The 27,966-nt window shown below is 35.6% G+C and overlaps 1 protein-coding gene across 1 annotated transcript in view; it reads left to right on the top strand.

Moving 5' to 3' along the window:
• LOC129953643 (serine-rich adhesin for platelets) overlaps window positions 1-22,729 on the top strand; it is a 38,739-nt gene extending 16,010 nt beyond the window's left edge. The window contains exons 3-4 of the mRNA XM_056066965.1: window positions 16,018-16,541; window positions 21,959-22,729. Coding sequence (XP_055922940.1) covers window positions 16,018-16,541; window positions 21,959-22,193 — 759 coding nt within the window. The 3' untranslated portion in view covers window positions 22,194-22,729. The remainder of the gene's footprint in view (window positions 1-16,017; window positions 16,542-21,958) is intronic.
• Window positions 22,730-27,966: the final 5,237 nt, after the last annotated feature.

The following is a 27,966-nucleotide window of genomic DNA, read 5'->3' as shown; positions in this document are numbered from 1 at the left end:
GTCATGACACCTTCTACATACGTACTCATTGAAGATGACGTAAGAATTCAAATTGTTCTTAATCTTAAAACGTGTCTTCAGTCCTCTTCAATAATTGTGCTTCAGTTTCAAAACTGCAGTATCGTAATATTTTGTTTGGAATTCATTGTCTCCTGAGTTTTTTGTTGGCATTCCCTGTCATTCTTTTGATGAGTGATGACTTATTTACAAAGATTCTTATAGAAACGTCTTCGATTTTGAATTGAATATGAATATTTTAACCTTGTGTGTGGATCTTGGAATTAATAATAATAATTAAATTTCAATGCTCATTGCTCACTTGAAAACAAATTTTCCTGACATTGCGTCTCGTAGTCAAAACACGGCGAGGCTTGGAGCAGCGGGCGTGAGATGTGAGAATATGTGATATTATTTTTATGAAAACACACTCTCATCATAGTTACATTTTCTGTGGGGAAAGTTGAATTATTTTAATCGCAACTTTTGTAGTTAAGAGCGCAATATTTTGCCAGGGACTTGATTATAGAGTTGTTATTATTATTTTTATTTGAATTATTTCAGATAAGATTATTTCACGTGTGCTTGAATTGATTTAATTTAAAAAATGTTTGAGCGATGAGTCAGAGTCAGAGGCAGAGGTTTTTGCTTCTTTATTATGTGGATCTAGTTAATTAAATATATTTTTATTTGGGTAACTTGGACTTAGAAACTTGTTGGTTTTTATGAGTTTATTTTTAATTATTTCTTCTAAGAGATCTCCTTCTGTCTAATTAACAGAGTTTTTTCTTGTCTGTCCAAATCCAAATTGTTGTTGTTTTGAAAATGCACAAAACAAAATAAAATCATTAAAGACCTTCAATTGAGTCAAAGACGTATTCAAGATTATAAATAACTGGGGAAAGATTTGGTGTGGACCTTTAGTAATTATAGCCTGCAAATTTCGATAGGAATCATCAGGCTGTGAAAAGTGAAGTTGTGTTCCCTTTTGTTAGAGGGCAAAATATTCCTGTGGTCAAATGCTGTCAATTACATTTGCATAAGTTCAAGTTCTGGTTCGTTTACCTTGAAATTATTCAAAAACAGAATTCTTCACAAATAAAAAATGCATAGTTTTCTAAATCAGTGCATTTCTGATGAATCTTTACAAAAGAAATTATAGGGAGCAAAGATGTAGACCTTATATCGCATGAAGTAAAAAAAAATCTAAAGGTGTTAAATCACAAGGTCTAGGAGGAAAATTGCGTTCATCTTTTGGAGAAACAACACGGTCAACTTTTCTTGGTAAATTGTTGATTGTTTCGATGCTTGTTTGGCACATAGAGTATTTTTAGAGCGAATTGTAACAATGTAATGTTTGTTATTTGAGGCGTGGAACCTTTCCATTTCAAAAGTTGTCATTCGTAATTATTTAAGACCATAATTAGTTTTATGAAGAGGAGGATAAAATAATTCATTTAGGTTTCGAAAAACTCGTGATGGAACATGGAATGGAATTGATGAAAGCAAATCAATCAAGAGGTTATTCTGTTATCAATATCTTTAATGAACAAAACTCTTTGGACTTGTCTCCAACATTTAAGCGTTTTTAAGACAATAAAATTAACCCAGTTACATTTTCGAAGTCCATAGAGAGTGAATCTTTGCTGAACTCTTTCGATTCTCAAAATATTATTATCATAAAAAGGAGATCAGACGATACAACAATATTTTAAAACAGGTAGGACTATTGACATAAATAAGTTCTTCAAGAAACCTAAGTCAAAGTCAATTTTTAAATTAAAAATTACCCCAAGATTATTTACTTCAATTACCCTCAGAAGACTAACATCATTGAATTTATATTCAAAATTAATGAGAGATAAAAATTTAGATACACTATACATTTTACACTTCGAGTAATTCAGCTGAAGATGATTTGTTTGTAGTCGCACCATTTAATAAAATTGTTTATATCCAACTGCATTAATACGCAATCTTCAAGTGAAGATAATGCTGTAAATACTTTTAAAAATAGAAGGTAGATCATTTATAAAGATTATAAGAAGAATAGGACCCAAATGACTGCCTTGTGGAAGACCACGTCTATACGATTTGAAACAAAATCATCTATTTTAACAGCTTGTTTTCTATCAGACAGGTATGGATCTAACCATTGTAAAAATGAAGCATTCAATCTTTACATCTTAAGCTTTTGTAGGAGAAGACCAAGATGCACGCGGTCAAAGGTTTTAATAAAATCAGTATACATGACATCAACTTGTCTCCCTTTTCAACAATAACTTGCAAATAGACTTAAATTATTACACATTGATCTACCCTTTACAAAACCATGTTGTTTTTGAGACAAGAAATTCTTGACAGAAAAATAAAGTCTTTGGGTGACTATTTTTTAAAAAAGTTTGGGAATAACTGAAAGTTTTGATATTGGTCTATAGTTCTTCACTAAGTGCTTAAGCCCACTCTTATAAATGGGATCTATATAAGATATTTTCCATTCATTAAGAAAAACACCGGTTTGTAAATATTTATTAAAAATAAGAGTTCAGACACTACAAAGTGAATACGAACATTTTGACAAAAGGAGCCAGGTTTTTTTGACACATCAATTTATTTTAAGCTATCCAAAACATATGGTTTTGAAAAATTCTGCATCATTCTTTAATTTGTGTTGAGTACTGTTGAAAGATTTTTTGGACGGCAATTAAAACACCACCTCCTCGATCCCATCGTGTCTTAGTTGAACGATCTTTACGATAAACATTGTACGAAGAATCAAAGAGCTCACATGATGTAAAATTTGAATTCAGCCAAGCTTTAACAATGATAATGACATCGAACTCTTGAAGAGATGATGATAGAAAAAGCTCACCAACATTTTGAAAATGAATGCGAATTTCAGATAAATTCGCTTTAAACTATTGAGATGGTTTGAATCTTTTATAACACTTTGCCTATCAAAAACATAATATCTGATAACATGGTTGTAGTTTCTGGAGTACCAGAAGGGAGTCATTTATGTCCTCTTCTTTTCAACGATATTTCTGATTAATATTTGATTTTATTTTTGCGAAAGCAAATTCCTAACTTAGTATCATTTCATTTTCTTCTAAGGACTTTTCCTTCTCATTATTTTATTCCTATATAAGGCCGATATTGAATACAGTTGCGTGAATTAGAACCCCTACTATGCTTTTAACAGGCTGGTTATTTATACACTTTATTGGAGTTTTTTTTAGTAAAGGCCGTTTCTGAGTTTCAGAAAGATTTAAAAAAAAGAGCTCTCTGCGTTAAGTTATGCAACCACATTCAATTTCCAAAGAATATTATCAACATCATTGTTACCATGGTGAAATTTTCAATTGATTTCATTGAGATATCTAAATTGACAAATCAAATTGACTTCTTTGTGAATAAGCTTTTTCTTCTTTCTTTCTTTTTTCAAAACCATTGATACGAATGTTTGTTTGAATTTAAATAAATTAAAACTGAGAAGCAGTTTGAAGCTATGGGACTTTCACTTATTTTTTACTAATAAAGATATTGTCCTTGACCCATCATAGTTCTTAACAAAGATCATACATGTTTAATAAACAAGAAACCATTTATTGTATAAAGATAGCTACACAAATTTTTGGCAACAAAAAAACGTTCTTGTGAATGGCTCATAAACGTCAAATTTATTGGAAAGTGACAACTGTGTATGAAGTAAAAAAAAATAGCTGACTTACAACTCTCAACCTTTCCTGCGTGCGGGTAATTTCAGAGACGGACCTACTATTTTTACTCAGAACGGTTAATTTAAGGAATCACATTTTCATGACAAGAATTACTCTTAAAGGATTTGTCAATTCCTCGCAAGAGCCAGAACTCGTGAAAAAAATACTTTAGATGGCACAGGCAGAGATTGAATTCAAGACCATCTTACGCACTAATCATCACTCGGTACTATATGTATACTACAGCCATTTTTAAATATTGCTAAATAACGAGTGGTTTTCAATCTCGCAATATTTTTTTCGGAGTTGGTCTTTTAGTCAGCTGTCACTTGGTTCACACTTACTTCGCCTAATGAATAAAAACGTTTGCAAATCATGCAAAATTATTACAAAAATAAAGGACGCAACGCTCCTTGCTGTTGATATAATCTCCCAGAAGAGATTCTAATTTGATTAGTCATGGATTGGCTTCGCACCACGTTTACTCTAGTGGGTAGTTCTTGTCCTTAGAAATAATGTAAAAAAAAGTCCATCCGCCATCAGGCGTTATATTTTTAGATGTGCCGATCCACTTCATTAAATATTTTGCGGAAAGTTCTTGGTTTGTGAGCTTAAGAAATCCAACTCGTGTTAGAATTGAAGCCAAATGACCATCAAGCGTGTCGCAAGTTCCATGAATGGGTCCAAAACCAAATAGCCACCGTTCCCGATTGCCACAATGTTGTTCAGCGATAAAGTTAACTTTTGGATGCATAGCTTCATTAATAAGCAAAAATGTCGTATTTGGGGAGATCATATACCACAAGCCATTGTTGAGACGCCGCGCCATTTCATCTTCAAAACATCACTGGTTGGTGTTCTCTTTCGACAGAGGGAATCATTTGCTAATAATTCTTGAAAAATGTAACCGGCATTCCAACTTACTTACTTACTTAAGGTGGCGCTACAGTCCGGGGCGGACCTGTACGTCAACCAACATGCGTCTCCAGCCAGCTCGGTGCCTAGCTAGCTGTATCCAGTTTCGCACTCCAAGTTTTTTGAGGTCTTCACCCACTTGAGTGCGCCACTTGAGTCGCGGTCTTCCTCTACTGCGCCGTCCCTCGGGATTGGATTCTAAGACCTTCCGGGCTGGAGCGTTGATGTCCATTCGCTCTACATGACCTAGCCATTTAGGCCGTTAGACTTTAATTCTGCTCAGTCCAAAGAAGGAGAGATTTGCAAGAGTTATTCATCTTTTGATTTCAGCGCTGGTGTCGTTGACTGTGTTAATAACGTCGTTGTTTAGTGTCCTTTTCTGATGACAGAATATACTTGGTCTTGCCCACATTAACCACTTAAACCCTCTTCTTCGCTTCCGTCGCAATGCTCACAAACGCTCCACTGACTACACGCTTTGATCTTCCCATTATGTCAACATCATCATCATAAAATTGATAAAGAGATTGTGGGTATCGATTTGAAGTTCCGGGGTTTTTTCCAAGCCGTAGTGTGAATATGCCACACTGATAAGGACCAATCAGGTTGTTGACGAATGGCTTCAGACGTTCATAATATGCCAGAGAGGATCTTATATGCAATGTTAAGGAGACTGATGCCTTATGTATCGAGCACACTATGCTGAGATTCCACTCATCAGGCATGATTTCTTAGGACCATATTTTGCAGATGAGTTGGTGCATGCTCCGTACCAAGTCATCGCCTGCTGCTTTGAATAGTTTGGCAGGCTTCGGTTCGTGGCTGGTACCCTTGGGAGGTTTTTTTTTACCTTTTGGTAAGATTTACGAACCTCATTCCTGTTGTGACATCACTCTACTTCCTCGATCGCGCGCTTCTCATGATCTCTTTTTTCAATCTAATAATCCGGTGTTCCTCTCTCCTCTTCTGCTCGTAGTGCTCGCGAGCAGCTCTAGTCATTTTGTGCAGCACCGTTTTGTATGCCTGTTGTTTCGCTGCGTGCGCTTGCCGGCATTCGTCGTCAAACCAGGAGTTTCGCTGTGGTGGCCGTGTGAAACCTAGCACTTCAGATGCGGCATCTCTGATGGCTGCAAGGCAATGTTGCTATTGGTTTTCAATGCTTTATACAGGCAGCATAGGACTCCTTAAGAGGTTATTAGAGCCTCGATTGGAAAAGGAAATGGTAGTCTCTTGCGATTGTAGCCGTCTAACGTTAAATCTTCTCACAGTACTTCATTATTTTGGCTTGGATCGAGATGTCCGTAGCCGTATCTTGGCTACAACGTCTCGCCCCGCAGCGAAATCGACAAGCCTAAATCCGTTGTCGGAGGAGGTGTCGTGCAGGCTGTATCTCCCGATTTTGCCACCAAATATGTCTTCTCTTCCTAGCTTGGCATTTAAATCTCCTAAGACAATTAATGTCATAGCCAGGGCACTGCTCATATGTCTTGTCCAAGAGCTCTAAGAATATGTCTTTGCTGCTCGCATCTTTCTCCTCTATCCGGGCTTATCTTGGCGAATTTAGCCTTGATGCTCGTGATGTGCTCGCTCTAACTGTGAAAACTCAAGACTTCTTGCCTGAGTCTAGTTCCAACAACAAAACCACAGCGAAAGAGACGCTTTCTTTGTTCTCGGTAGCAGCCGCCGTAGTATACATCGCAACCTTTTAGTTTGCGTTTGACCAGTCTATCCCATCGTATTTCCCGGATGGCGGTGATGTCTGCTTAATAGCAGTCTAGGGCTTCCGCTAACTCTTTGGCCGCACGTAGTCTGTTAAGGGACCTAACATTCCACGTACAGATCTGAAGTTCGTTGTCCTTATTTCGTTCACGTGGGTTGTCAACAGTGAATCCGTCTGTATCCGAGACTAGTTGGTGCTTTACAACTAAGGCATTTTTTTACGTGGCCAGGAAGTCACCCCGTCGGCACAACCCCCAACCTGGAGGGCCAGATCCTTAGTAAAATTCCAAGGACGGGGAACCAGATAAACAGCTCCTTATAAGCCTGGGCTCCGAATATGTCGAAGAAGCCCTATAAGGTGTTCACTAAGTAGGTCAACCTTACTGGAACTGTAAACGCCACCGTTGATTCCATCTTGAGAACTCGTCCGCTGCCGTCTGTATAAGGAGAAGTGCCTTAGTGGAAACACCTCTCCCTCTCTCGTTTGCTTTCCCCAACAACTTTCCACTGGGGTTAGAACCCAATCTCCAGTTGAGGTACTAGGCACCCGATGTTCACCGCGGGAAGGTGAGAGTAGGAGTTGATAGACAGAGGTGGGTTTTGAGAGAAAAAAAACCTGTGGATACTTGAGTCCTCTTAAATGCACATGTCTAACATTTGACAATCGAATACCTACTAAACAATCAATTAAATGAAAGAACATTTTGGTTAGCGTATTCAAGGCAGCCACGGCTCGGAATAATTGTTTAAACTTAATAGCAAACCTTAATCCCTAACATTAAATTATATGCGATTAATTTCTCTTTGCAAACCACACGTCTACAAAAAACACCCTTTAGTTACTTATATATATTATACTCAATTGATTGATTGTCATCCGTTGCAAGGTATCTACTACATAGCGCGTTTCAAGAGGTCATCTAGCTTTGAAACATTTATTTTACCACATCACAGATAAATCATGCGATTCCACCTTATTGCGTGGTATTTTCAGATGCCATTTTTTATTGACTTTTTTTTTACTATCAAATATGAACTGTCCATATGTAAATCATACACAAACGCCTACCCTTATCTCTATATAAAGGAAAGGTTTCCTCCAAAATGTCAAAATTGATGAATGATTAAACTTCCATCTACATATGTATGTGTGTTATCTATGTACTTCATACCTCATTTTAACATTATTCTAGGTTATTTTGATTTTATAACGGTTTTTTTATTATAAGCACCAATGATTTGTCATCGTATCAAAAGCGTCTTTTTTTTATTACCATAAATTAAATTATTGTATATTAAACGAAACGTAGGTGTAGGAAAAAGCTTTAAAGATTAAAGAATTAAATATTGTTGAGAATATGTCATACCTATTGCCTTTTTTTTATTAATTGTGTCTCATTTTCAATGAACACAGAATAAAACTAGCAAAAAAATATGCACATGTATGGATTGACTTAAAATAGTTAATAGATACAATTTATTAACCTTGATTGATATCTAGAAGTTTAACATGGCCAGGCCACGCCGCGATGAATGCACATATTAACATATTATTAGTTTATAGTTGTAAATTGTTAATAATGTACACTTTAAAGTGTGGACGAAAAAAAAAATATATAAATACATACATGGATAATCAACTTTGTGTTATCAACTTAATAATATCGTCCACCATTGAGCTTTGGTTTATTAAATACAGGGTGGGCCATTTATTTACGAGAAAGCTAATTAGTTGTAATTTATTTTTTTTAAATTATATTATCCAAATGACCACCGTTTCGGTTTTTGCACTCATCTAAGCGAGTCCTCTTCTGCAAAGAGACCGCGAGATCACCTAAATCTCTTCGATGATTTTTTCTTTAATTTGACCTAGTGTATTCGGTTTATCAATGTAGAAACGGCTCTTTAAATAACCACATAAAAAGAAGTCTGCTGGGGATAGATCTGGACTTCTGGGTGGCCATGGGATGTCACCTCGTCTGGAAGTCAGCTTTTCCGGAAACATTTCTTTGACCACCGGCAAGGACTCGTTCGATGTGTGACATGTGGCTCCATCTTGTTAAAATCATGTGTTACGATTATAGCCAGCAAATTCCAGTAGCATCGGTTCTAAGAACTCCCGTAACATTTTCCCATACTCGGTAGAATTAACAGTAACTGAACGGCCTCGAGAATCTTCAAAAAAGTAAGGTCCGATGATTCCTTTTGCTGAAATTGCGGCCCATACAGTTACCTTAGGAGAGTGAAGTGGCCTCTTATGTTTAGCTTTAGAATTTTCGCTGCTCCAATACCTGCAATTATGTGTGCTTACATGTCCATTTAGGTGGAAATGGGCTTCGTCAGAGAATAGGATGTTGTCAAAATTACTGAATCGAGTTTATATTGTTTCGGCATATGACTTACCCAAATTTAAATCATTAGAATTTAGTTCTTGCACTACCTGGATCTTATATGGATGTAATTTCAAATCTTATTTCAAAATACGGCGTGATGATGTGCGGGATAATCCTAATTCAGCCGAACGCACGTTTACGTGTCGATAAATCTGGATCACGTCGAACAGAGGCAGAAACTTGCTGCACGTTCTCTTCCCTCCAAGAAGACCGCGGGCCGCCGGTTTGTTTTACATTTAGTGTAGATCCCGTCTCTTCGAACTTCTTCACCCATTTCTTTATTAAAGGAGCACTTGGACACTGACATGAGTCGTGTAAACCATATTCAACGCGAAATAATCGTCTCACAATAATGAGCGAAATATTGTTTAAATAAAACTGTTTCACGCAGTAAGCTCGTTGCAGCCCCCGAAGCTATCCATTGCGACTAAATTTCCAAGAAGCGAGCTAGTGCCCCTCCCGCGTACGAGCCCCGCGTGGCAATAGTTTGCGCGGTAAGCTACATTTAAATGTTAACGAATTCTTGGCCCACCCTGTATTATAAAATTAAAAAAAGTATTCCACATACGCCCCAGTGCACGGATAATGAAATTGATGTTTTTTAAGTCATTTTAAAACGGCTTTTTTAGTACTTTCGTTCTGAAAAAGGTAACTTTTTTTATTTCTTTTTAAATCAGAAATTGTTTAAATAAGCACTATACATAAAGGAGGATGCCTTTAAAGTTCGGAACTAATTCAAGTTGAAATTGCTGCATAATGCTAACTATTAAATTTTCCAATAAAAGGTTTCATTTTTAAATAGAGCTCTATTTAGGCGGTTGGCACTTTTGAAGTTGTTGTCTACATAAAAACTATACCATTACTAAAAAGATGGCGGTACCGGCTTTAACAATGTTAAAACTCATTTTTAAAATGGTTTCCAAAGCATATTATTTCTCATAAAGTTGTTCTACAACTGGTCAGGCAGATCTTATAATTTAACGTCTTTAGACTTTTCAACAATCGACTCAAACTCTTAAAAATGGCATTCACGAAGTAATCAAAGATATACAGTGGTGGACAAGAATTTAGCATCATTGTTAAAAAAAATAAAAACCATTTAATTTTCAATTTGTTTTCTTATTATGAAATTAGTTATATTTTATTTACAAAACATATACATAGCACTTTGTTTGGAATGTAGAAACATCAATTTTTCGCCTGGGCACGAATTTAGCACGTTCAACAGTTTCTTGATAAAATTTTACTTACCGTTATCAATTCTGAGTTTTTCTTAGTATTTTGTAGCGAAACCTTTATTATGCAGTACAGAAGCAATTCTTGGCAAACTTTCAACCAAAGCCTCGCATCGTGACTTTGAAATTGCATACCAAGTATTTTGAATCTCCTCCCTCAATTGTGTTAAATTGTTTGTTTTTTTTGCTCAATGTGATGTTCAACATCATTCCGCAAATTCTTGATCGGGTGATTGTGCTGGCCACTTCAAAACGTCGATTTTTTTTCACCTCTAAGGCACACTCCATTAACTTAGAAGTGTGCTTAGGGTCGTTGTCGTGCATGAAGCGCCATAATAACGGCAAATTGTCTTCTGCGTAGGGTATCATATGATTCAACAGGATATCTCTATAAACGTTCTGGTCCATTTTGGTGTCAATTTTTACGATGGGGCCAACGCCGCGACGCGCCGTGCCATGAAAAATCAGCCCAGACTATAACGTTGAATCCACCATGTTTCACTGTCTTAATGGTGTACCTTGGTTCATATTATCTACCTGTTTTTTGGACGCCATAAATATTTTTTTCCATCTGATCCGAACCGGCAGAACATATTTTTTCCAAAAACTAATTGGTTTGTCTAGGTGAGCTTTGGCAAACTGTAACCTAGATTTCAGATTTTTTTGATACAAGCGGTTTTCTCTGAGCAACGCACCCACATAGATTGTTTTTATTAAATCGACGTCTTATAGTCCTTGAGTAAACATTTATTCCATAGTTCGTTTAAAGTTCGCTTTGAATGGCACTGGAGGTCTTAAATGGATCCTTGGTCGATAACCTATAAATAATTCTATCTTCATTTGTTTTTATTTAATCGACGTCTTATGGTCCTTGATTAAACATTCATTCCATAGTTCTTTGAAAGTTTGCTTTGAATGGCACTGGAGGTCTTAAACGGATCCTTGGTCGATAATATTCTATCTTCATTTGTAGTTGTCTTTCTGGCCCGGGGTTTTGCTTAATGTTTTTAATCATCCTAAACTTTTTGAAATGACGAAGGGCATTATAAATTAGCTTTCTGGAGCATTCTAACAACTTAGAAATGTCTGTTACCGTCCGCCCTTTTGACTTCATATTCAAGATCAGACTTCTTTTTTCCTTTGAGCACCATTTTGACATGACTAATTCATTTTTTTTTTATTTTTTTTTTAATATAGATCATAAGGGAATATTTTATTACCTCAAAAATTATTACTTTAAAAAAAAATTAAAAATACACTCTTTGATTGCAAAACGGGTTAAATTTATTTCCAGCATAAAACAACGCGAATCGCAAACAATCTTCATTTTTCGCAAAACGGTATTTTACTTTTCAATCATTTGCACATTTTTATTACCATATAAGGTAGTCATAGTAACAACATAAAAATGAACCGTTACTTGCAAATAATAAAGAATTGAAAGTAGAAAAATACTTGTACTCTTTTCAATGTGCTAAATTCGTGTCCACCACTGTATGTATACACCCGCTATGTTCTAATTGGTCATGCAAAATTTCATAACAATAATATAGTGTTGTAGCCGAAGTCCTGGCTGTAATTTGGCTAGTATCATTTTTGAGCGTTTTATTGATTTAAAATGAAAATGAAATATCTTATCTTTTAATATGTATAAGTCCTTTTACAGATATCTAGAATGTCTTTAAACCCATCAGCAATATGTTTTTAAAACATTTTAGACTTAATCTAGAGCTTAAGTGTCGTGCACTCAATTATAAACGCTTTTTGGGTCAAATTCCAACTTTCAAATATTATGTGTTCTTTAAATAAATGCGGCCATCTTTTTTTTGCTTTTACATTGAAATCTTGCCAACTTCACTATAAAACCATAATAGTAACATAGGACACCGTTATTTTTTCATTAAAGAAAGCAAAAAGCACAAAATTACAAAATCCATCGTGCATATAATTAGAAACGAACCTTATTTTAAGGCTTTTTAAGATTAAAAAGTTATTTTTGGGCATTGTAAGTTACACTTTTGTATCTTGTCTTTTCGGCAATTGAATTTTAATTGTTTAGTTAGGTAATAAAAATGGGAAAAAACAGATCTTGTGACGTAAAGACTCGACGTGAAGTTTTGAGCCATCATAAGGAATTTCGAACATTTCAAGAAAAATAACACAATAGAAAAAATACCATGAAAGCCGAGACCAAAGTCAACCTCTCATAGAGAAGATACACTAATTGTTCGGGAAAGCAAAAAAAACCTTTTGCAACTCCGAAGGAAATCAGGAGTGCAGTGTTTGGTGAAGCAGATAGTGCATTGTCTGTGTTCGGCGGAGCTACAGTCCTGTGTGAATTACGGCCTCTTCCAACAAACTTCTCCATCTAGCTCGGTCCCTAGCAAGATGTCTCCAGTTTCGCGCTCCAAGTTGGGTGAGGGTACCTTCTACTTGTGCGCGCCACCTGTTCCGCGGTCTTCCTCTACTGCGCTGTCCTGTGGGTGCGGATTCGAAGACTTTCCGGGCCGGAGCATTGGTTTCCATGCGCTCTACGTGACCCAGCCATCTTAGTCGTTGGACTTTTACCCTTCTGGCTAAGTCTACGTCGCTGTACAGCCCGTACAGTTAGTCGTTCCATCTTCTCCTCCACTCCCCTTCGATGCATACGGGACCGTAGATCACACGAAGAACTTTTCTCTCGAACCGACCCAAGGTGCTTTCATCCGCTTTTGTCATAGTCCATGCTTCTGCACCGTATAACAGGACGGTGATGATAAGGGTCTTATATAGCGACACTTTGTTCCCTGGAGTGAGGACTTTACTACTCAATTGCTTTCTTAGTCCAAAAAACAGCGGTTATTCTGCGTTTGATCTCAGCGCTGCTCAGCGCTGGTGTTGTTGTCTGCGTTTACAGCGGGCGCCTAGGTAGACGAAGTCCTTGACTACCTCAAAGTTACGTCTGTCGATGGTGACGTTTTGACCAAGACGGTGGTGTTGTATGTAATTTCTTGACGACAGCATATACTTTGTTTTCCCCTTATTAACCATTAAACCCATTTTTGCCGCCTCTGCCTCAATACTCACAAAAACCCCATTGACATCACGCTATATATGCTAGTAATTGGAAAGACTTTTGAAAGAAAGTGCCTTTAGTGTTGACGTGTAAGCTCTGCACTATTCTTTCAAGCACGATGTTTAAAAAATGGCATGACAGCGCATCACCTTGTCTAAAACCTTTTTTGACATCGGACGGTTCTGTTAAGTTGTTTCCAACCTTTATGGAGCAGCGTGAATTCATGATAATTCTGCACAAACGGACAAGTTTGGCAGGGATGCCTAAACTAGACATGGCTCTATACAGCTCGTCCCTGTAGATGCTGGAATGTGAATATTTGATCAACTGTTGACTTTCCCGGTCTAAAACCACACTGATAAGGACCTATCAGGTTGTTGACGATGGGCTTAAGATGTTCAAATATTACGGCAGAAAAGATTTTATAGGCGATGTTAAGTAGACTGATTCCTCTATAGTTGGTACAGTTTATAGGGTCTCCTTTTTTAGGATCGGGCAAACAATACTGAGGTTCCATTCATCGGGCATGCTTTCTTCCGACCGTATCTTACAGATAAGTTGGTGCGTGCTCTTAACCAACTTATCTGAAGCTGCTATAAAGAAATCAGCATTCAATCCATCCGCTCCAGCGGCTTTATTAGACTCCAGCTTGGATATGGCAATGTTTACTTCGTCTAAGTCGGGAGGACAGGATTGTTGGCTTTCTTCGTCTATGTTGAATGGATCATCCTGCCCGACAGCGGAATTCAGTTTGTCGTCGCCGTTATACAGTGTGCAGAAGTGGTCCTTCTATATCCTCAGCATTGACTGCGGTTCCATTATGATGTTTCCACTTTCGTCTTTGCAGCCTTCGGTTCTAGGTTTATGTACCTGTGAATTTCGTTTCACCTGTTCATAAAACTTTCGAACTTCATTCCTGTTTTTAAACCTCTCAACATCTTCGACCGCACGCTTCTCATGTCCTCTCTTTTCCTTCTGAGAAGTCGGCGTTAATCTCGCCTCTTTTGCTCATAGAGCTCATGAGCAGCTCTCGTCCTTTTATACAGCGCCGCTTTGCGTGCCTGTTGTTTGGCTGCATTTGCCTGCCTCATCAAACCAGGGTTCCTTGTTGGTGGCTGTTTGAAACCCAGCACATCAGAGGCGGCTTCTCTGATTGCATCTTGGCAATGTGCCACTGGTTTTTGATACATTGTGTTGGCGGCAAAGAACTTAGAGAGAGGTTGCTTGTAACTCGATCGGAAAAGGATTTGGCGACCTCTGGCGATTGTAGCCGTTCGACGTTGTACCTTCTCCCAGCACATCCTTGTTTTGCCTTGGGTCTTTAAATCCGAAGTGCTACATTGGCCACAACGAGGTAGTGGTCCGAGTCGATGTTAACTCCTAGGAAAGGTCGTACATCTATGATGCTGGAAGCGCGTCGATAGCAAAATGGTTAATCTGGTTGACGCTAGATTGATCTGGAGAAGTCCAAGTACCTTTGTGGATGTTGAGGTGTGGAAAACGCGAACTGGCTACCATGACGTTTCGCCCCGCAGCAAAATCTATGAGCCTGAATCCGTTGTCCACCAAAGATGTCTTCCCTTCCTTGCTTGGCATTAAAATCTCAAAGGACTATTTTAATATCGTAGCTAGGGCACTGCTCATATGTTTTGGCTAGGAGCTCGAAGAACATTGGTGTTTTCGTCTTTCTCTTCTGTGGGGGAATGCGCGCATATCAGGCTAATGTTGCCGAATTTTGCCTTGATGCGTATGGTCATGAAGCGCTCAATGATGCACCTATAGCTTAAGACTTCTTGTCTAAGTCTGGTTCCAATGACGAAGCCGCATCCAAATAAGCGCTGTTGGTTTTCGTGGTAGAAAATATCGCAGTTTTTCATCCTCTTTTTGCCCGGCTCATCCCATCGTACTTCCTGGATGGCGGTGATGTCTGCTTTATAGCAGTCTAGGGCCTCCGCTTATTCTTCGGCCGCACTTGGTCTGTTAAGCAACCTAACATTCCACGTGGTCGGTGCTTGAGCCACACTATAGTGAACAGGAGTAATATTTTCTAAATTACGAGATGTACGAGCATGCACTGGTAATTTTTTTTTACATCTACTGTAGACCCGTTTAGCTAAAATGTTTGCAAAGATTTTTTCGATTGAACGCATATTTGGACGATTAAATTGACCATAAACATCACAAACGCCAATTTTCATAATAATCCCGAAAAACTTGAAGACGTTGCTCCATTGTGTATCATATATGTATAGTATATATCATATATGATTCAAATTGAATCAGTCAGAAATTCAGAAATGTCAAATGAAATGCAGAAAAAAACATGACGTTTAGGTGTGGTTCGCATACAACATCGGCCCTTAAAATTTGTTACTCGATCAAATTGTGATTAATTTCTTCAATAAATACCATGATTTAATTTATTTTTAAAAGACTTTTGGGTCAAGATTAATCCATAAAAGTGGATTTAACACTTGGACTATATCAAGTCCGTTCGAATCTATCAAAGTTCTTGATATTTCTGTAGTTTCTTTATGATTATTGAAATTGACTTCTTTTGAACTATGTAACAATTTATTGTATTACTTTTTTTGTTTATTTGCACAATTTGATTCGATTTAAAATCAATTACAACTTTTAATTGACTTTTAGGAAGGCCGTATAGTTGTTCAATTTCCACTCACAATGTCAGCTGTTTTTTCTTGTCTACATCATTATGTATATCAACACCAATGCCAATAGTTAAATCAAATGAAGCGAAACACATACCCAGTAAATCTCTTGATTGAATTCTTTTGTTTATTCTGACGAGGCTAATTACATCAGCGCCATCTGGATTACTCATTATATTGAACATGTCTGATCATAGTCTATAAAATAATCTAATTAAATAGAATTAAAACTTTTTTTATAATAAAAATGTGTATTAAATATATATATCAAATTTAATTTGTTATTATTTTCTTTTTTTTTATTTAATACAGGGTCCAAAAGACACAACGAATTATTACATTGCATGTCAGGCACCTCTAGAAACAACTGTCAATGATTTTTGGCGAATGATATGGGAACAAAATTCTCGTGTCATTATAATGGCAACTGATCTCATCGAGAATGGCATTGACAAGTGTGCTGAATATTTACCACCATCGGTGACACTTGACAATCATACAGTTTTTGGTGATTATCAAGTAACATTGAAGCATCGAGAAGTCAAAGAAAAATATGCCATTTCAACGTTGATGCTCAAGAATACTGATGGCAATGAAGAGAGTCGAGAAATTACCCACTATTGGTATCAGTGGCCTGAAACTGGTGTACCTACAGATGAGGCTGCTATAATTGCAATGCTTCTTGAGGCAAGAAGTTCCCTTAAGGCTTCCACAATCGAACAGAGCGATATTAAAATTGAAAATTTTACCGCTGAAGATGATTCATCGTCGGCGAAGATTGAAATAAATGGAAATGTTGCATCGGAAAAGTCAAAACCATCAACAAAGGATCAAGGGTATGTGTCAATGTAAAAATGAGTCATATATTTTTTCAAATCATTTTTATATTCATTCAAATTAACGCTAGCTTTTTCGTTAAATTATATTGCAACTTAAGCTGGTTGTAAAATACGTCAAATCAACAAACAGGCCTTATTTTCTCATTCATCTCAGTTTAAGTTTTGTGTCTTTATATTTATTTTTAAGCTCAGAGCAATGAAATGAGCTTTCGAAAAAATCTAATTTTATTTTGTAGCTCATACTACGTTTCCACCGTGCACTAAACAGAGATTTAGCTATATTTGTCACAAATCTCCTTAAAATCTCGAAAATTTTCCATACAAATTTTAATCTCCTCAAATGAAGATTTCAAATGAAACTCACTGAAATCTACTTGGAAACATAAGTTTGTCAAATCAAACAAACTTTTTGTTTTTAGAGAATAATTGTTGAACCGACCCATTTAAACGCCAATTTCGTTTATTGACAGATGGAAATGTCAACAAAAATTATCAACAAAACCAAAATGTTTATTAAGCACTGCAGGATTTTTTTCTATAAAAAATGAATTCTCCTGTCCAATGCACCCATTACCACTTAAAAATTGTTAAGAAGAATCAATTGACGAGATACTTAAAGTTTTAAGTTACCGAAACTCATTCATTTTTAAATAAATTAAAAAAATATTGAATTATCAATCAATAATATATTATTATTTGGTTGTTATGACATTAACCAAACCTCAAATTAATGTCCTTTTCTTTGATGGAACACCTCATGATTTATTTTAAATCACTTGCCTTAAATCTCGGATTATTTGTTGGTGGAAACGTGCTATCAGACATAATCTGAGCGCTCTTTTTGTGTTTCTTTTTCACAGGCTCTGAATAAAAAATAACCGAACTATAGGGTAAAAAGCTGAGTGCGGTTGACTTCACGTTTAATACGTATGACATAAAAGAAATTCTGACAGTTTAATTCTTCGGTATCCAGTGGCTGCGTTCAATCTCAGACAGATAGGATATCCGGATAACTTTTTGTTAGTGTTTTACGTGTAAAATAACAGCTGATCAAAAACAGCTGAGTTGTCAGGAAAGGAATCCAAAAGTATCGAAGAATTTCTGGGGTAGGTATGTAGGTATCTGACAGAACAGCTGACATGATTGAATTTCATGAAACTTGAGAATTGATTTCAGCTTTTTGTAATTGTTGGTAAACAAAAAGATAAAAAATGTTAGTTGAAGTTGTATTTGAGAATGTTCTGTACATAATAGACTATGAAAAAGCTATTTGCCTCCGAATTTTATAATGTAAAAGTTGTTTTTATTTGTTCGTTTAACAAGGTATCTAAAAATCCACCTATCCAACACGAGATTGAACGCAGCAAGTGTGTCTCAGCTCTAATCTATCAAAATCTGTTCAGCGTGTAATACGCGTGTTTAGGCTACGCTTTTAGATTGATTTTACCTTGCCATAACTGTTAATGTATATTCTTCACTGTGAATACAAATCTTGTCAAACTAACAACTGTCAATTATTATGATTGTAATACACATGATATATCTTTCAAATGTTGGTGTTTCTAAGGATCCAACAAACGTTTGGTGTGATTTTATACGTGAAACAAATGAATTATTGATAGTAATCACTTCGGGAAATTATAAGACTAAAAATGACAGCAGTCTAGTTTGACGTTTAAGTGGTTCTAATTTCGATCCTCATTTCACGACGCGAATCTAGTATTTCTTTTTTAAATCAGAACTGTCGAGTGAATATTATTAGAAGAGACAAGAACGTGTGCCAAATAAAAACGATAATATTAAATTTGTGTAAAAATGTAATCGTGTAATTCATATATAATAACGTTTATAAATGAGGTCTTTAAACGCTTTCAGCTAGATTGTATAAACCAATGACTCAATATTGCTTGGCCTGTAGAAAAAGCTAGAGGCCGTCAATTTACTGGCCCATTTGTCTTCGAAGTCCATATCTTCCAATTCGGTCCAATCATGGCACTATAACGCTGGTGGCTGGTCATTAACAGTAACGTTACGATCGTTATCGTTGACGAAAAAAATGGTCCAAAAACGCCGCTCTCATGAAGCAAATTTAGATTTGCACCGGGTCCAAAACGTATATGAACTTCGTCACTAAAGATTTTGTGTTGAAATTCGTCATCTTGGAGCATCTTCTCGCAAGCCCAATCGGAGAACATACGTAGCCTTCAAATGGCTCATCGACTTCAAATCTTGAGTCAGCTTGAATTAGTATTGTATTAGTGTTAACCAAGATTCTGTACCTTGTCCAAAATAAGCTATAATGCGGTCTTTTTGATGCTCAATTTTTGAGAACTCAGCGTCGTAAAGTGAATGTTTTGGATCGTTTTCTATGGATGTCGGTACTTCAGCGATCTACATTGCGGGGAAAGAAGAAACCATATTGGTGGACTGCTGAACTAGAAACACTCAGAAAAGATTGTAGAAGGCTTTTTAATCGTGAAAAAAAGACTAGATATCCCCAAGACTGGGACTCCTGTAAGGAATCCCTCAAAAAGTGTAAAGAAGAACTGAAAATAGCCAAAAGATCCTCATGGAGATCCTTCTGTAGCTCAATAGAAGAATCCTAGAAGGCATCAAGGATAAGGAAGATTCTCTCGACAAATCCAACCATGCCTAGTTGTCTTAAAAACTTAGATGATACATGGACTAACTCTTGCGAAGAAACGCTCAACCTGCTACTGGACACCCACTTCCAGATAGCTCGAAATCCGTTGATACAAAAAACAGTTCTGGGTCGGGTATTAACTTAACTTTTCCTCAAGGTCTTGTTACACAAGAAAAATTGACATGGGCTCTGAATAGCTTCGAACCTTATAAATTTGCAGGTCAAGATCAAATCATACCAGCTGAGCTACAACTTACAATTGACATAACTTAACCAATCATTAAGATGATCTTTAAAAGTTGTCTAGATCTGGTCTCTATACATCAGGGATGGAGAGAAGTAAAGGTAGTTTTCATTCCCAAAGCGGCCAAATGTTCGCATGTCAACCCTAAACCTAAAGATCTAAGACCTATTATCGATGTCTCAGCATGCTTACTACAAAGGGAAATCGGTAGAAACACCCTTTCACAATGTGGTAAGAACTATCGAATACTCCCTAGAGCAAAAGGAATATACTATGGTGGCCTTCCTGGATATTGAGGGCACTTTCAACAACGTTGACACATCCGCTATCACTTCTGCTATGATGACCCCAAACTTTGAATAATCACTCTGTGAGTTAATAAATCTAATGCTAAAAAGCAGGATCAACTCTAAGATGGGGGATTTTTGTAAGGTCTGTCACTCTTCTGTGGAACATATTGGTAAAGAACTACTAATATCCCTTGAGACGGAAGGATACCGAGTGGTTGCGTATGCCGATGATGCTGCTATCGCCGTCGCAGGAAAACATCCTAATACAATATGCTCACTAGATGGGCTGATCACTGCGGACTTACTATTAATCCTCAAAAAACAGACCTTGCCCTTTTTACACAGAAATACAAGATCCCAGTAACTGTACCTCCTTCTATAAAAGGTGTACCACTAATTTTTACCAATGAAGTCAAATATCTTGGTCTGATATTGGACAAAATTTAAGTTGGAAACCTAACACTCAGGAAAGAGTTAAAAAAGCTACAGTAGTTTTTGTTCCTTTGCAAGAAAGCCATAGTATGCAAATGGGGCTTTCAATCTCGCATAACCTATTGGCTATACGCATCGGTCATCCGACCAATACTTATGTACAGGGTTGCAGTATAGTGGACTCCACTGGAGAAAGTCACATACTACAACAAACTCAGCAGAGTCCAACGCACAGCATGCCTCTGCATAAGCGGGACATTGAGAACCACACCCTCAGCAACGTTAGACACTATCTTCCATCTGACACCCCTCGACATATTTAGCTAACAAATAACAGCGAGTACAGCGATAAGACTCGACGCCTCGTCTCAATGGACCAACAACAATGTGGGGCACTCCGTCATTTTGAAAAATTCCAAAACCCCTATTTGGAAAAAACTTATAGGTATCCATTCCATCCAGAGAAGAATAGGAAGACACAAAATTCTTATATATATATATATTTTATTTGTAGCCAAATTTTGTGTTTATATTTTTCATACTTAAACCTATATTGCACAATTTACAGAGATTGGTATATATGCTACCTTACTACTGCCAAGTATATATTTTGTAATCAATTTTATAAAGCTTAAATTCGAGATTTGAAGGAAAAGCTACTTTTAAAAACCTTCATTAAACAAAATTCTTGGATAACAAAAGTATTCATTTTTATACAGATGGATCCAAAACAAATGACGGAGTTGGTCATTCTCCCTCCCGCCCATTGTAGCGTCTTCCAAGCGGAAATTTTAGCGATCAAAGAGGTTATCTCTTGGCTAAGAGAAAACGTGATATAAACTTCTGATATCCGCATCTTCTCTGATAGTCAGGCTGCTGTTAAATCTCTTGACGGTGTCTCAACCAAATCTTAAACGGCCCTTGACCGTCGATCGTCTCTTAGGAGATGGGACAGAAATTTAAAATTCACCTCTGTTGGGTGCCGGGCCACAGAGAGAACACAGGAAATTTTAGAGTCTATGAACTCGCTAAAAATGGAACCGTCATACCTATTTCACCTGAAAGGGAGAAGATAGGTATACCGATAGCTACATGTAAACTTCTGCTAAAAGGAACAGCTTTTGCGATAGCAAACTCTAGGTGGCACAATTTGTCAACATGCGCAGCCACAATATGGCTTTCATATGTCCTTCACTGGACCTAAAGCGCTCTAAAGGCCTGTTATCTCAAAGCAGACTTCATATTAGCTCCCTAATAGGTGTCCTTACGGGACACTGTCTTATAGGCAGACACGCAGTACGACTTGGTGTAGCTTCAAATGACTTCTGCAGGAGCTGCATGGACGAGAAAGAAGAGGAAACAATCTCTCGCCTTCTCTGCACTTAACCTGGTCTTTCACTAAGACGTAAACTTCATCTGGGAGAACAATCTTTTGATAATCCCAGTGAACTAGCTAAAAAGGATATCAAATATCTCCTTCGCTTTATAAAAAGCTCAAAATGATTCGACTAGTAGGAATTAACTCTCTAGATTCATGTGGTATCACAATGGGCCTTTTCTTTTGGCCTAATTGTGTGGATTATGAATTCGCAGCCACTTTAACCTAACCTAACCTTACCTTTGGCATTTCATTATTTTATATGTTTGTCATGGCATTTTTTCGCTCTTTTTTTCGAATTCGTCATTTTAAACTTAGATTTTGTGCACTAACTTTTTGTTACATCATCATTTTTATGTTTTGTTTTGTGATTGTTCAATAAACTAATCGATTTGTAATTTTGTCTATTTATCTACTTACTTATAGCCCCCTTACGATTCACTGCTCTCCAGGTACGGGCCGAACTGGAACCATTCTAGCATGTGATATTGCCATGCGCTGCCTTGAAGAACCCAAACGTACCGTTGATATACCCCAGATTGTCTACAGTGTACGACGAGGCCGAGCCAGTGCCGTCCAGACAAAGGAACAATACGAATTTATTTACAAAGTTACCCATATGTATGCAACGAAAATTTCAAATATAAACAATGATAATTAATTTTTTTTTTTGTTAAACAAATTAAAGTGCTCTCGAAGTTTGTCTTCTTTATTTTGTATTTTTTTTATTTTTGTTTAAGCTTTATTCACAAAATAATTAAACAAAAAGAGAAACAGAGCTTAGATTTAACAAATTCCAAAAGAGCTATATAATATGGTATTCCTCTCTATTGTGATATAAATATATGTATATATATTTTTTTAAATTTAAATTTGTATTAAATATTATTTTTGTTTATTTTGTTTGTTTGATTCGCCACGCAGTGCCGTTAAAAAGAAAAATATGCTACATTCAACTAAATTATGTTGTTAATGTCAAAAATTATTATGCTTCACATTTATTGTAATTATTATTATGTATTATTAAACAAAAATCAAACATAAATTGTGTATACAAAAATATATATTTAAAAAAATGGTATTATTCAAAAATATTATAATATTTTAGTTTTTAAGAAAACAACATTGTAAATTTCTATTTGTAAATAATTATAATATAAACTGTGTTATGCGTACATTTATTCATAAAAGAATTAATTTATTGTTTTATTTTTTAAACTAGCTGACCCGTTGAACTTTGTATCATCTGTACATTGTTTTCTTACAACCCTGCCTTATCAATAGAAAAATCATTTGCATTTCAAAAAATATTGGATATTTTATTTATAAAAAATGAAGCTTTATGGTAAACTATAGTTTTAGGAGCATAAATATATATATATGCATTTGTTTTCCTTAAGTGCGAACACGCCAAAAACACGTTTATTCTAAATGTATTTCGCGAACTTTCAACTGCGATTTGTTTATAGTAGGTAATTGCAAGGGCCAAGCGCACCTGGAACGATAGTCGCTAAAACTTAAATGGCAAGTCTGTTGGAATCATCAGGATTCAGGACACGTGGAATTAAAACATTTTCTCCTTTGTACATCTCTTTCATAACACTGGTCGACAAAATTACGTTTTTTCTCGTGGTACAAAGACAAAAATATTTGTTTAAAGAATTAAAACCCTTTGAACCTTTAAGTTATTAAATTATCCGTTTTAGTTCTAATTCCGAATCCTAATGCTGATTTTGGCTTATATGTGCTTGAAATCAGATAAAACAGTTTTTCAAAAATATTTGTATATTTTGTTAAATATATTTCAAGAACTTGATGTTATAACCATAAGACTACGAATCAAAGATAAAACATTGCTTTTAAACGGTTTTATGTTTTTCTGTCAAGAAACTTTTAAGGTTGATGAACGGCATTTAAAAGGTAATAAGGATTTTTTTTAAATAGAGCTAGATACTGAACATTTTCTAACGGAATATTGGAGTAAAATTTCTTCATGAATTTACATAACCTCAAAAAGCCTTATAGCTAAAACACAAACACGCTTCAGCTTCGGCTTCATCTGCGTTACGTTGAGCCATCTTCGAGGTTGTTTTTAATGACGAAGTGTCATATGGCAATATGGCATTTCTAAAATGGCACTTCTGTCATTAGCAGCTGTTATTTGTTCTCAAAATAAAAAAATATGAGTAGCTTAAACAGCTTATAACAACCAATGGGAATCCCTTCAAAAGCAATTGTGTTTTGTTTGTTGACTTTCTTACAGCTGTTAAGTTTTCAGACCAAGCAAAGGTTCCGCAATTTGAACTAGAGCTTCCGTATGGAGTCACATTACGTAACATTACGTTATTTCCTTATGATTGCCAAATGAAACGTGAGGTCGAAGTTTCATTGTGATGGCATGCATTGAATTCCTAGGGCTGAACTCGTAAACGTCAGGCGAAGCTGAAGCGTGTTTGTGTTCCATTTAGGTTTTTTTTCCAACTATATTAACTTGTATCTCAAAAACCTGAGGTGATAGATTGATTTTTAAGTCGGATTCGAGCTAAAGCAATCAATAACCTTAGAAAAGGTTAATTTGATTTATAACCAAATTACCTCGTTGACCAGTGTTATGATAGAAGACAAGTATCTAATTATCTCAAATAAAGTGTTATCGCTTTTAAGCATGACATCTCCCAGTTTGTCCTATGCATGATGCACTTAATCAAGAGCTGCAAAGAGAATGCCATTAGGATATTCAAATACTAGTTGAAATAGTTCGTAAGAATGTTCCAAAATTGAATGGAAAACAGAAGATTCTTTATGACTCCTTGAAGCTGTGATCAATGGAACTAAAGGAATTTAATTCCAGAACAAAAAAATACGTTTCAGAAACATATAAAAAAAAAACCTTTTAAAAACATAGAAACATTTCACGCTAAAAATGGGATAAATAAATGAGAAACAAGGAGACCAAAAAGAAGTTTTTTACAACGTTACAATTCTAAGAAACCTAAACAACAAAAACATTACACTTTGAGTACCTACCTTTTAAGTCCAGTCAAACTTTTATGAGGAAACCAAAAAGGGAATACCTACAAAACTTTCTTTAAGAAATTGTTTTAGAAAATGAATGATTCTGTACTACTATTATTTTACAAAACTAAGATTACTTGACTAAAATAATAAACAAAAAATATGAAGAAATAATAAGTTTTCTTTAGTTTTATAAAATTGTTTGTCAGTTCCTTGACGATTATTGAAAAATCTATTTGAATAAGGAATTCCATATATAATATAGACAGAGCTTAATTTCATTATTGAACTTTTTCCAAAATTTGGCTCACAATTCATTTTAATTACTAGAACTAGAATAGAACTTGTCGGAAGTAGAAATTATTAATTTTTGTTTTAATAAAAGGAAAACAAGATTTGCGAATGTTTTTAAAAAGTGCTTCGCACAAACCCCTAAACCACAACCTACCATTCCCGTTCCGCAGAAACTAAATTCAATTTGTGTTACTAGGCGAACATGCTGCAAGGAAGGTACATATTCCTAATTTTACCTTGTTTGGCATTTCTTACATATATGTGTCATAATACATAGGTGTAATAATTATTATATAATTTTTGTTTAAACGCCTACATGAAATATTTTTTATTTATCAATGTAAGAAGATCGAGAGAAGAAAGTAGGCGTGGTTTGTTTAATTCTGTAGTAGTGTTGGCGATCGGGATTAAGTTTCTCGAAATACATAACTATTTCCTAGTATTGTTCATTCAAATAAATGAGGCAAAAGTATACCTACTACTCATTTTGGTCACCTGGGGCGAAGAATAAAATTTAATTTGGCATGTTAGCGCTCTGCGTGTGGATATGGGAAGAAAGGGAACTTTAAGAAGTCGTTGGGGCAGAGAGAAGAGAATAAGCATTAGATGTCAACTTTGAAGCAGAAGCTCCAAGCAAAAGCAAGTACCACTAGACAGCATGGTCGCCTGTTAAATCAATAATAAAAAAAATGTGATGTTAAGAAGATAAATTTTTCGAGGCTCGTACTTGAGAGTTGTTAATTTTTTGATAACACTCACCCACAAAATTACGTTGAAACACTTTGTTGTTAAGGCTAAAATAAAACTGAAATACAATTTAAATCATTTTAGTTAGAGATGGTAGGGACCTACAGTTTATAAGCCGAACCCGAAGCTAATATGAGAAAGCACTTTTCATGACAAGAATTATTCTTGGATGATTTGTCAATTCCTCGCAGGAGGTAGTACCCGTGAAAAAAGTTAGATGGCACAGGCAGGGATTGACCCCTTGCATGGCATTCAAACGCACTTTTTTTTTATTTTATTTTAAATTCATAAATTTCCATTCCTGACAACAGTACTCACACACAGGAATGGGTGAGAGTTGTAAGCCACTAGGCCCTGGTTCACAACGGATTGTTGCGCCACCCCATTTGATTTTTATTGATTCAATATTAAACCTATCTTAGATCTAGACAAAAATTCATTAAACTATCCTAGTTAACCATAACTTACAACTAACTTACTGGTCCCATATGGACAGACTAAGTTAAACTATATCACTTGACACTAATGCCTTTCGGCCCTAAGATCGATTTTACTTCAATTTAAATTTAATTTATTTTTGTATTTATTAACTTAAAGCTAACTTAAACTACATATCCTACCTATAAATTACTTAAAAAAAAGAGGCTGGGATGCGACCCACACTGATAACTTCCCATCCCGTCTGTCGATTTGTCTTGCTTAAAAGTTTGTCTATATGTATTTTTACCAAATTTGCGCACTATTTTTTGTAGATTTTATTTTTTATGAAAAAAGCGGACTGTTGGATTTTTATATAAAAATTACTGAATATTGAAAACAATATTTTCTCAGAATTAAAATAAGTTTGAAGCCAATATTTTTAATTTTTGAAAAGCTATTTGAGCCGAAAGTAAATTTTTACCAAGTTTTAGTATAATTTTTTTTAGAGTTTTATTTTTTGTAAAAAAACTGTCAATTTGAATTTTTTTAAAATTTTACCAAATTTTGAAAACAATATTTCTTATAAGATAAATTAGTTTGAAGCCAATTTTTCAAATTTTTGAAGAGATATTTGAGTCGAAAATCAATTTTTACCAACTTTTATACATTTTTTTTAGGTTTTTATTTTTTGTAAAAAAACTGTCAATTCGATTTTTCTCAAAATTTGTCCTTATTTTGAAAACAATATTTTTTATAAGAAAAAATTAGTAGGAACCTATTTTTAAAAGATATTTGAGACGAAAATCAATTTTTACCAACTTTTATACATTTTTTTCTAGGTTTTTATTTTTTGTAAAAAAAAACTGTCAATTCGATTTTTCTCAAAATTTTATCAGATTTCAAAAACACTATTCTTCGTTGCACAAAATTGTTTTAGAGATGAAATCATATTTCAGTCGTAAAATTTTGGAGGTGATACATTTTTTTTCAGTTTTATTGATTTATACAATAAACCGTTATATTGATTTTTTTTTCAAAAAATATACCTGTTTAGTATCACGTTACAATATATTATATAAAATTTAATTTAAGTCTCTAGCGTTTTTGGTTCGTAAGATATTTAAGGGTAACCAAAATGTTCACCTTTTTTCAAACTGCTATGGTAAAAAAACCACCCACGCAATTTTCTTGAGAGCCCTTTCTGCATCATTCTGCCTTATTATCTGTATAACAAAATTTATTTGAAGTCGATATCTCTTCTGGTTCTTGAGCTATGGACGACGAAAAAAACGTCGCGAACGTACGAACGTACAAACGTACGCACACGCACGCACAGACATCTTTCTAAAAATCTTTTATTTCGACTCTAGGGACCTTGAAACGTCGAGAAATGTCAAAATTTTCAATTTGACAAATCGGTCCCATTACAATAACTTCCTATGGGAAGTTAATAAGAACAACCATAGCAGCAAATCTAACTATCTATAATTTTTGTTTTTCATAATTTTATTTTGTACACCATGTTTTTTTTAAATTTTTTTTTTTTTTTTTTGGATTTTTTGTTTTTCTTTTTGTGCCACCATGCCTATTCTACTTAAAACTAAACCCTAAAACTATAAAACAAGTATGTAAGCCGTCCAAGGCTTAAAACCCCATCCCGACTACCCACTATCAAGTGCCATTTGAAGCCACCAAAACTGGTTCTCCTGCTTGGACCCAGCCCTACTGAACCGAAAGAGCTCTGCTCCGCCTTGTGCCATGACGTCCCGATTGACGCGGTAAATTAGCGGAACTGCCAATCTATCCTGTATCCGACCGCATCTATCTAAAAAGAGGAATGCCTCTGGTGGAATGAAGCCGATCAAGCGTGCACTCTCTAAATGCTCGTCGTTCGGATAGAACGTCCCGAAAATTAAATTGTTGATCGAAGACATAGCTCTTGTGACCTCGAACGAGTT

The sequence above is a fragment of the Eupeodes corollae genome, chromosome 1, assembly GCF_945859685.1.
Source record: "Eupeodes corollae chromosome 1, idEupCoro1.1, whole genome shotgun sequence".
Classification (NCBI taxonomy): domain Eukaryota; kingdom Metazoa; phylum Arthropoda; class Insecta; order Diptera; family Syrphidae; genus Eupeodes; species Eupeodes corollae.
The sequence above is the reverse complement of the archived record's forward strand: the minus strand, read 5'-3'. Positions and strand labels throughout refer to the sequence as shown.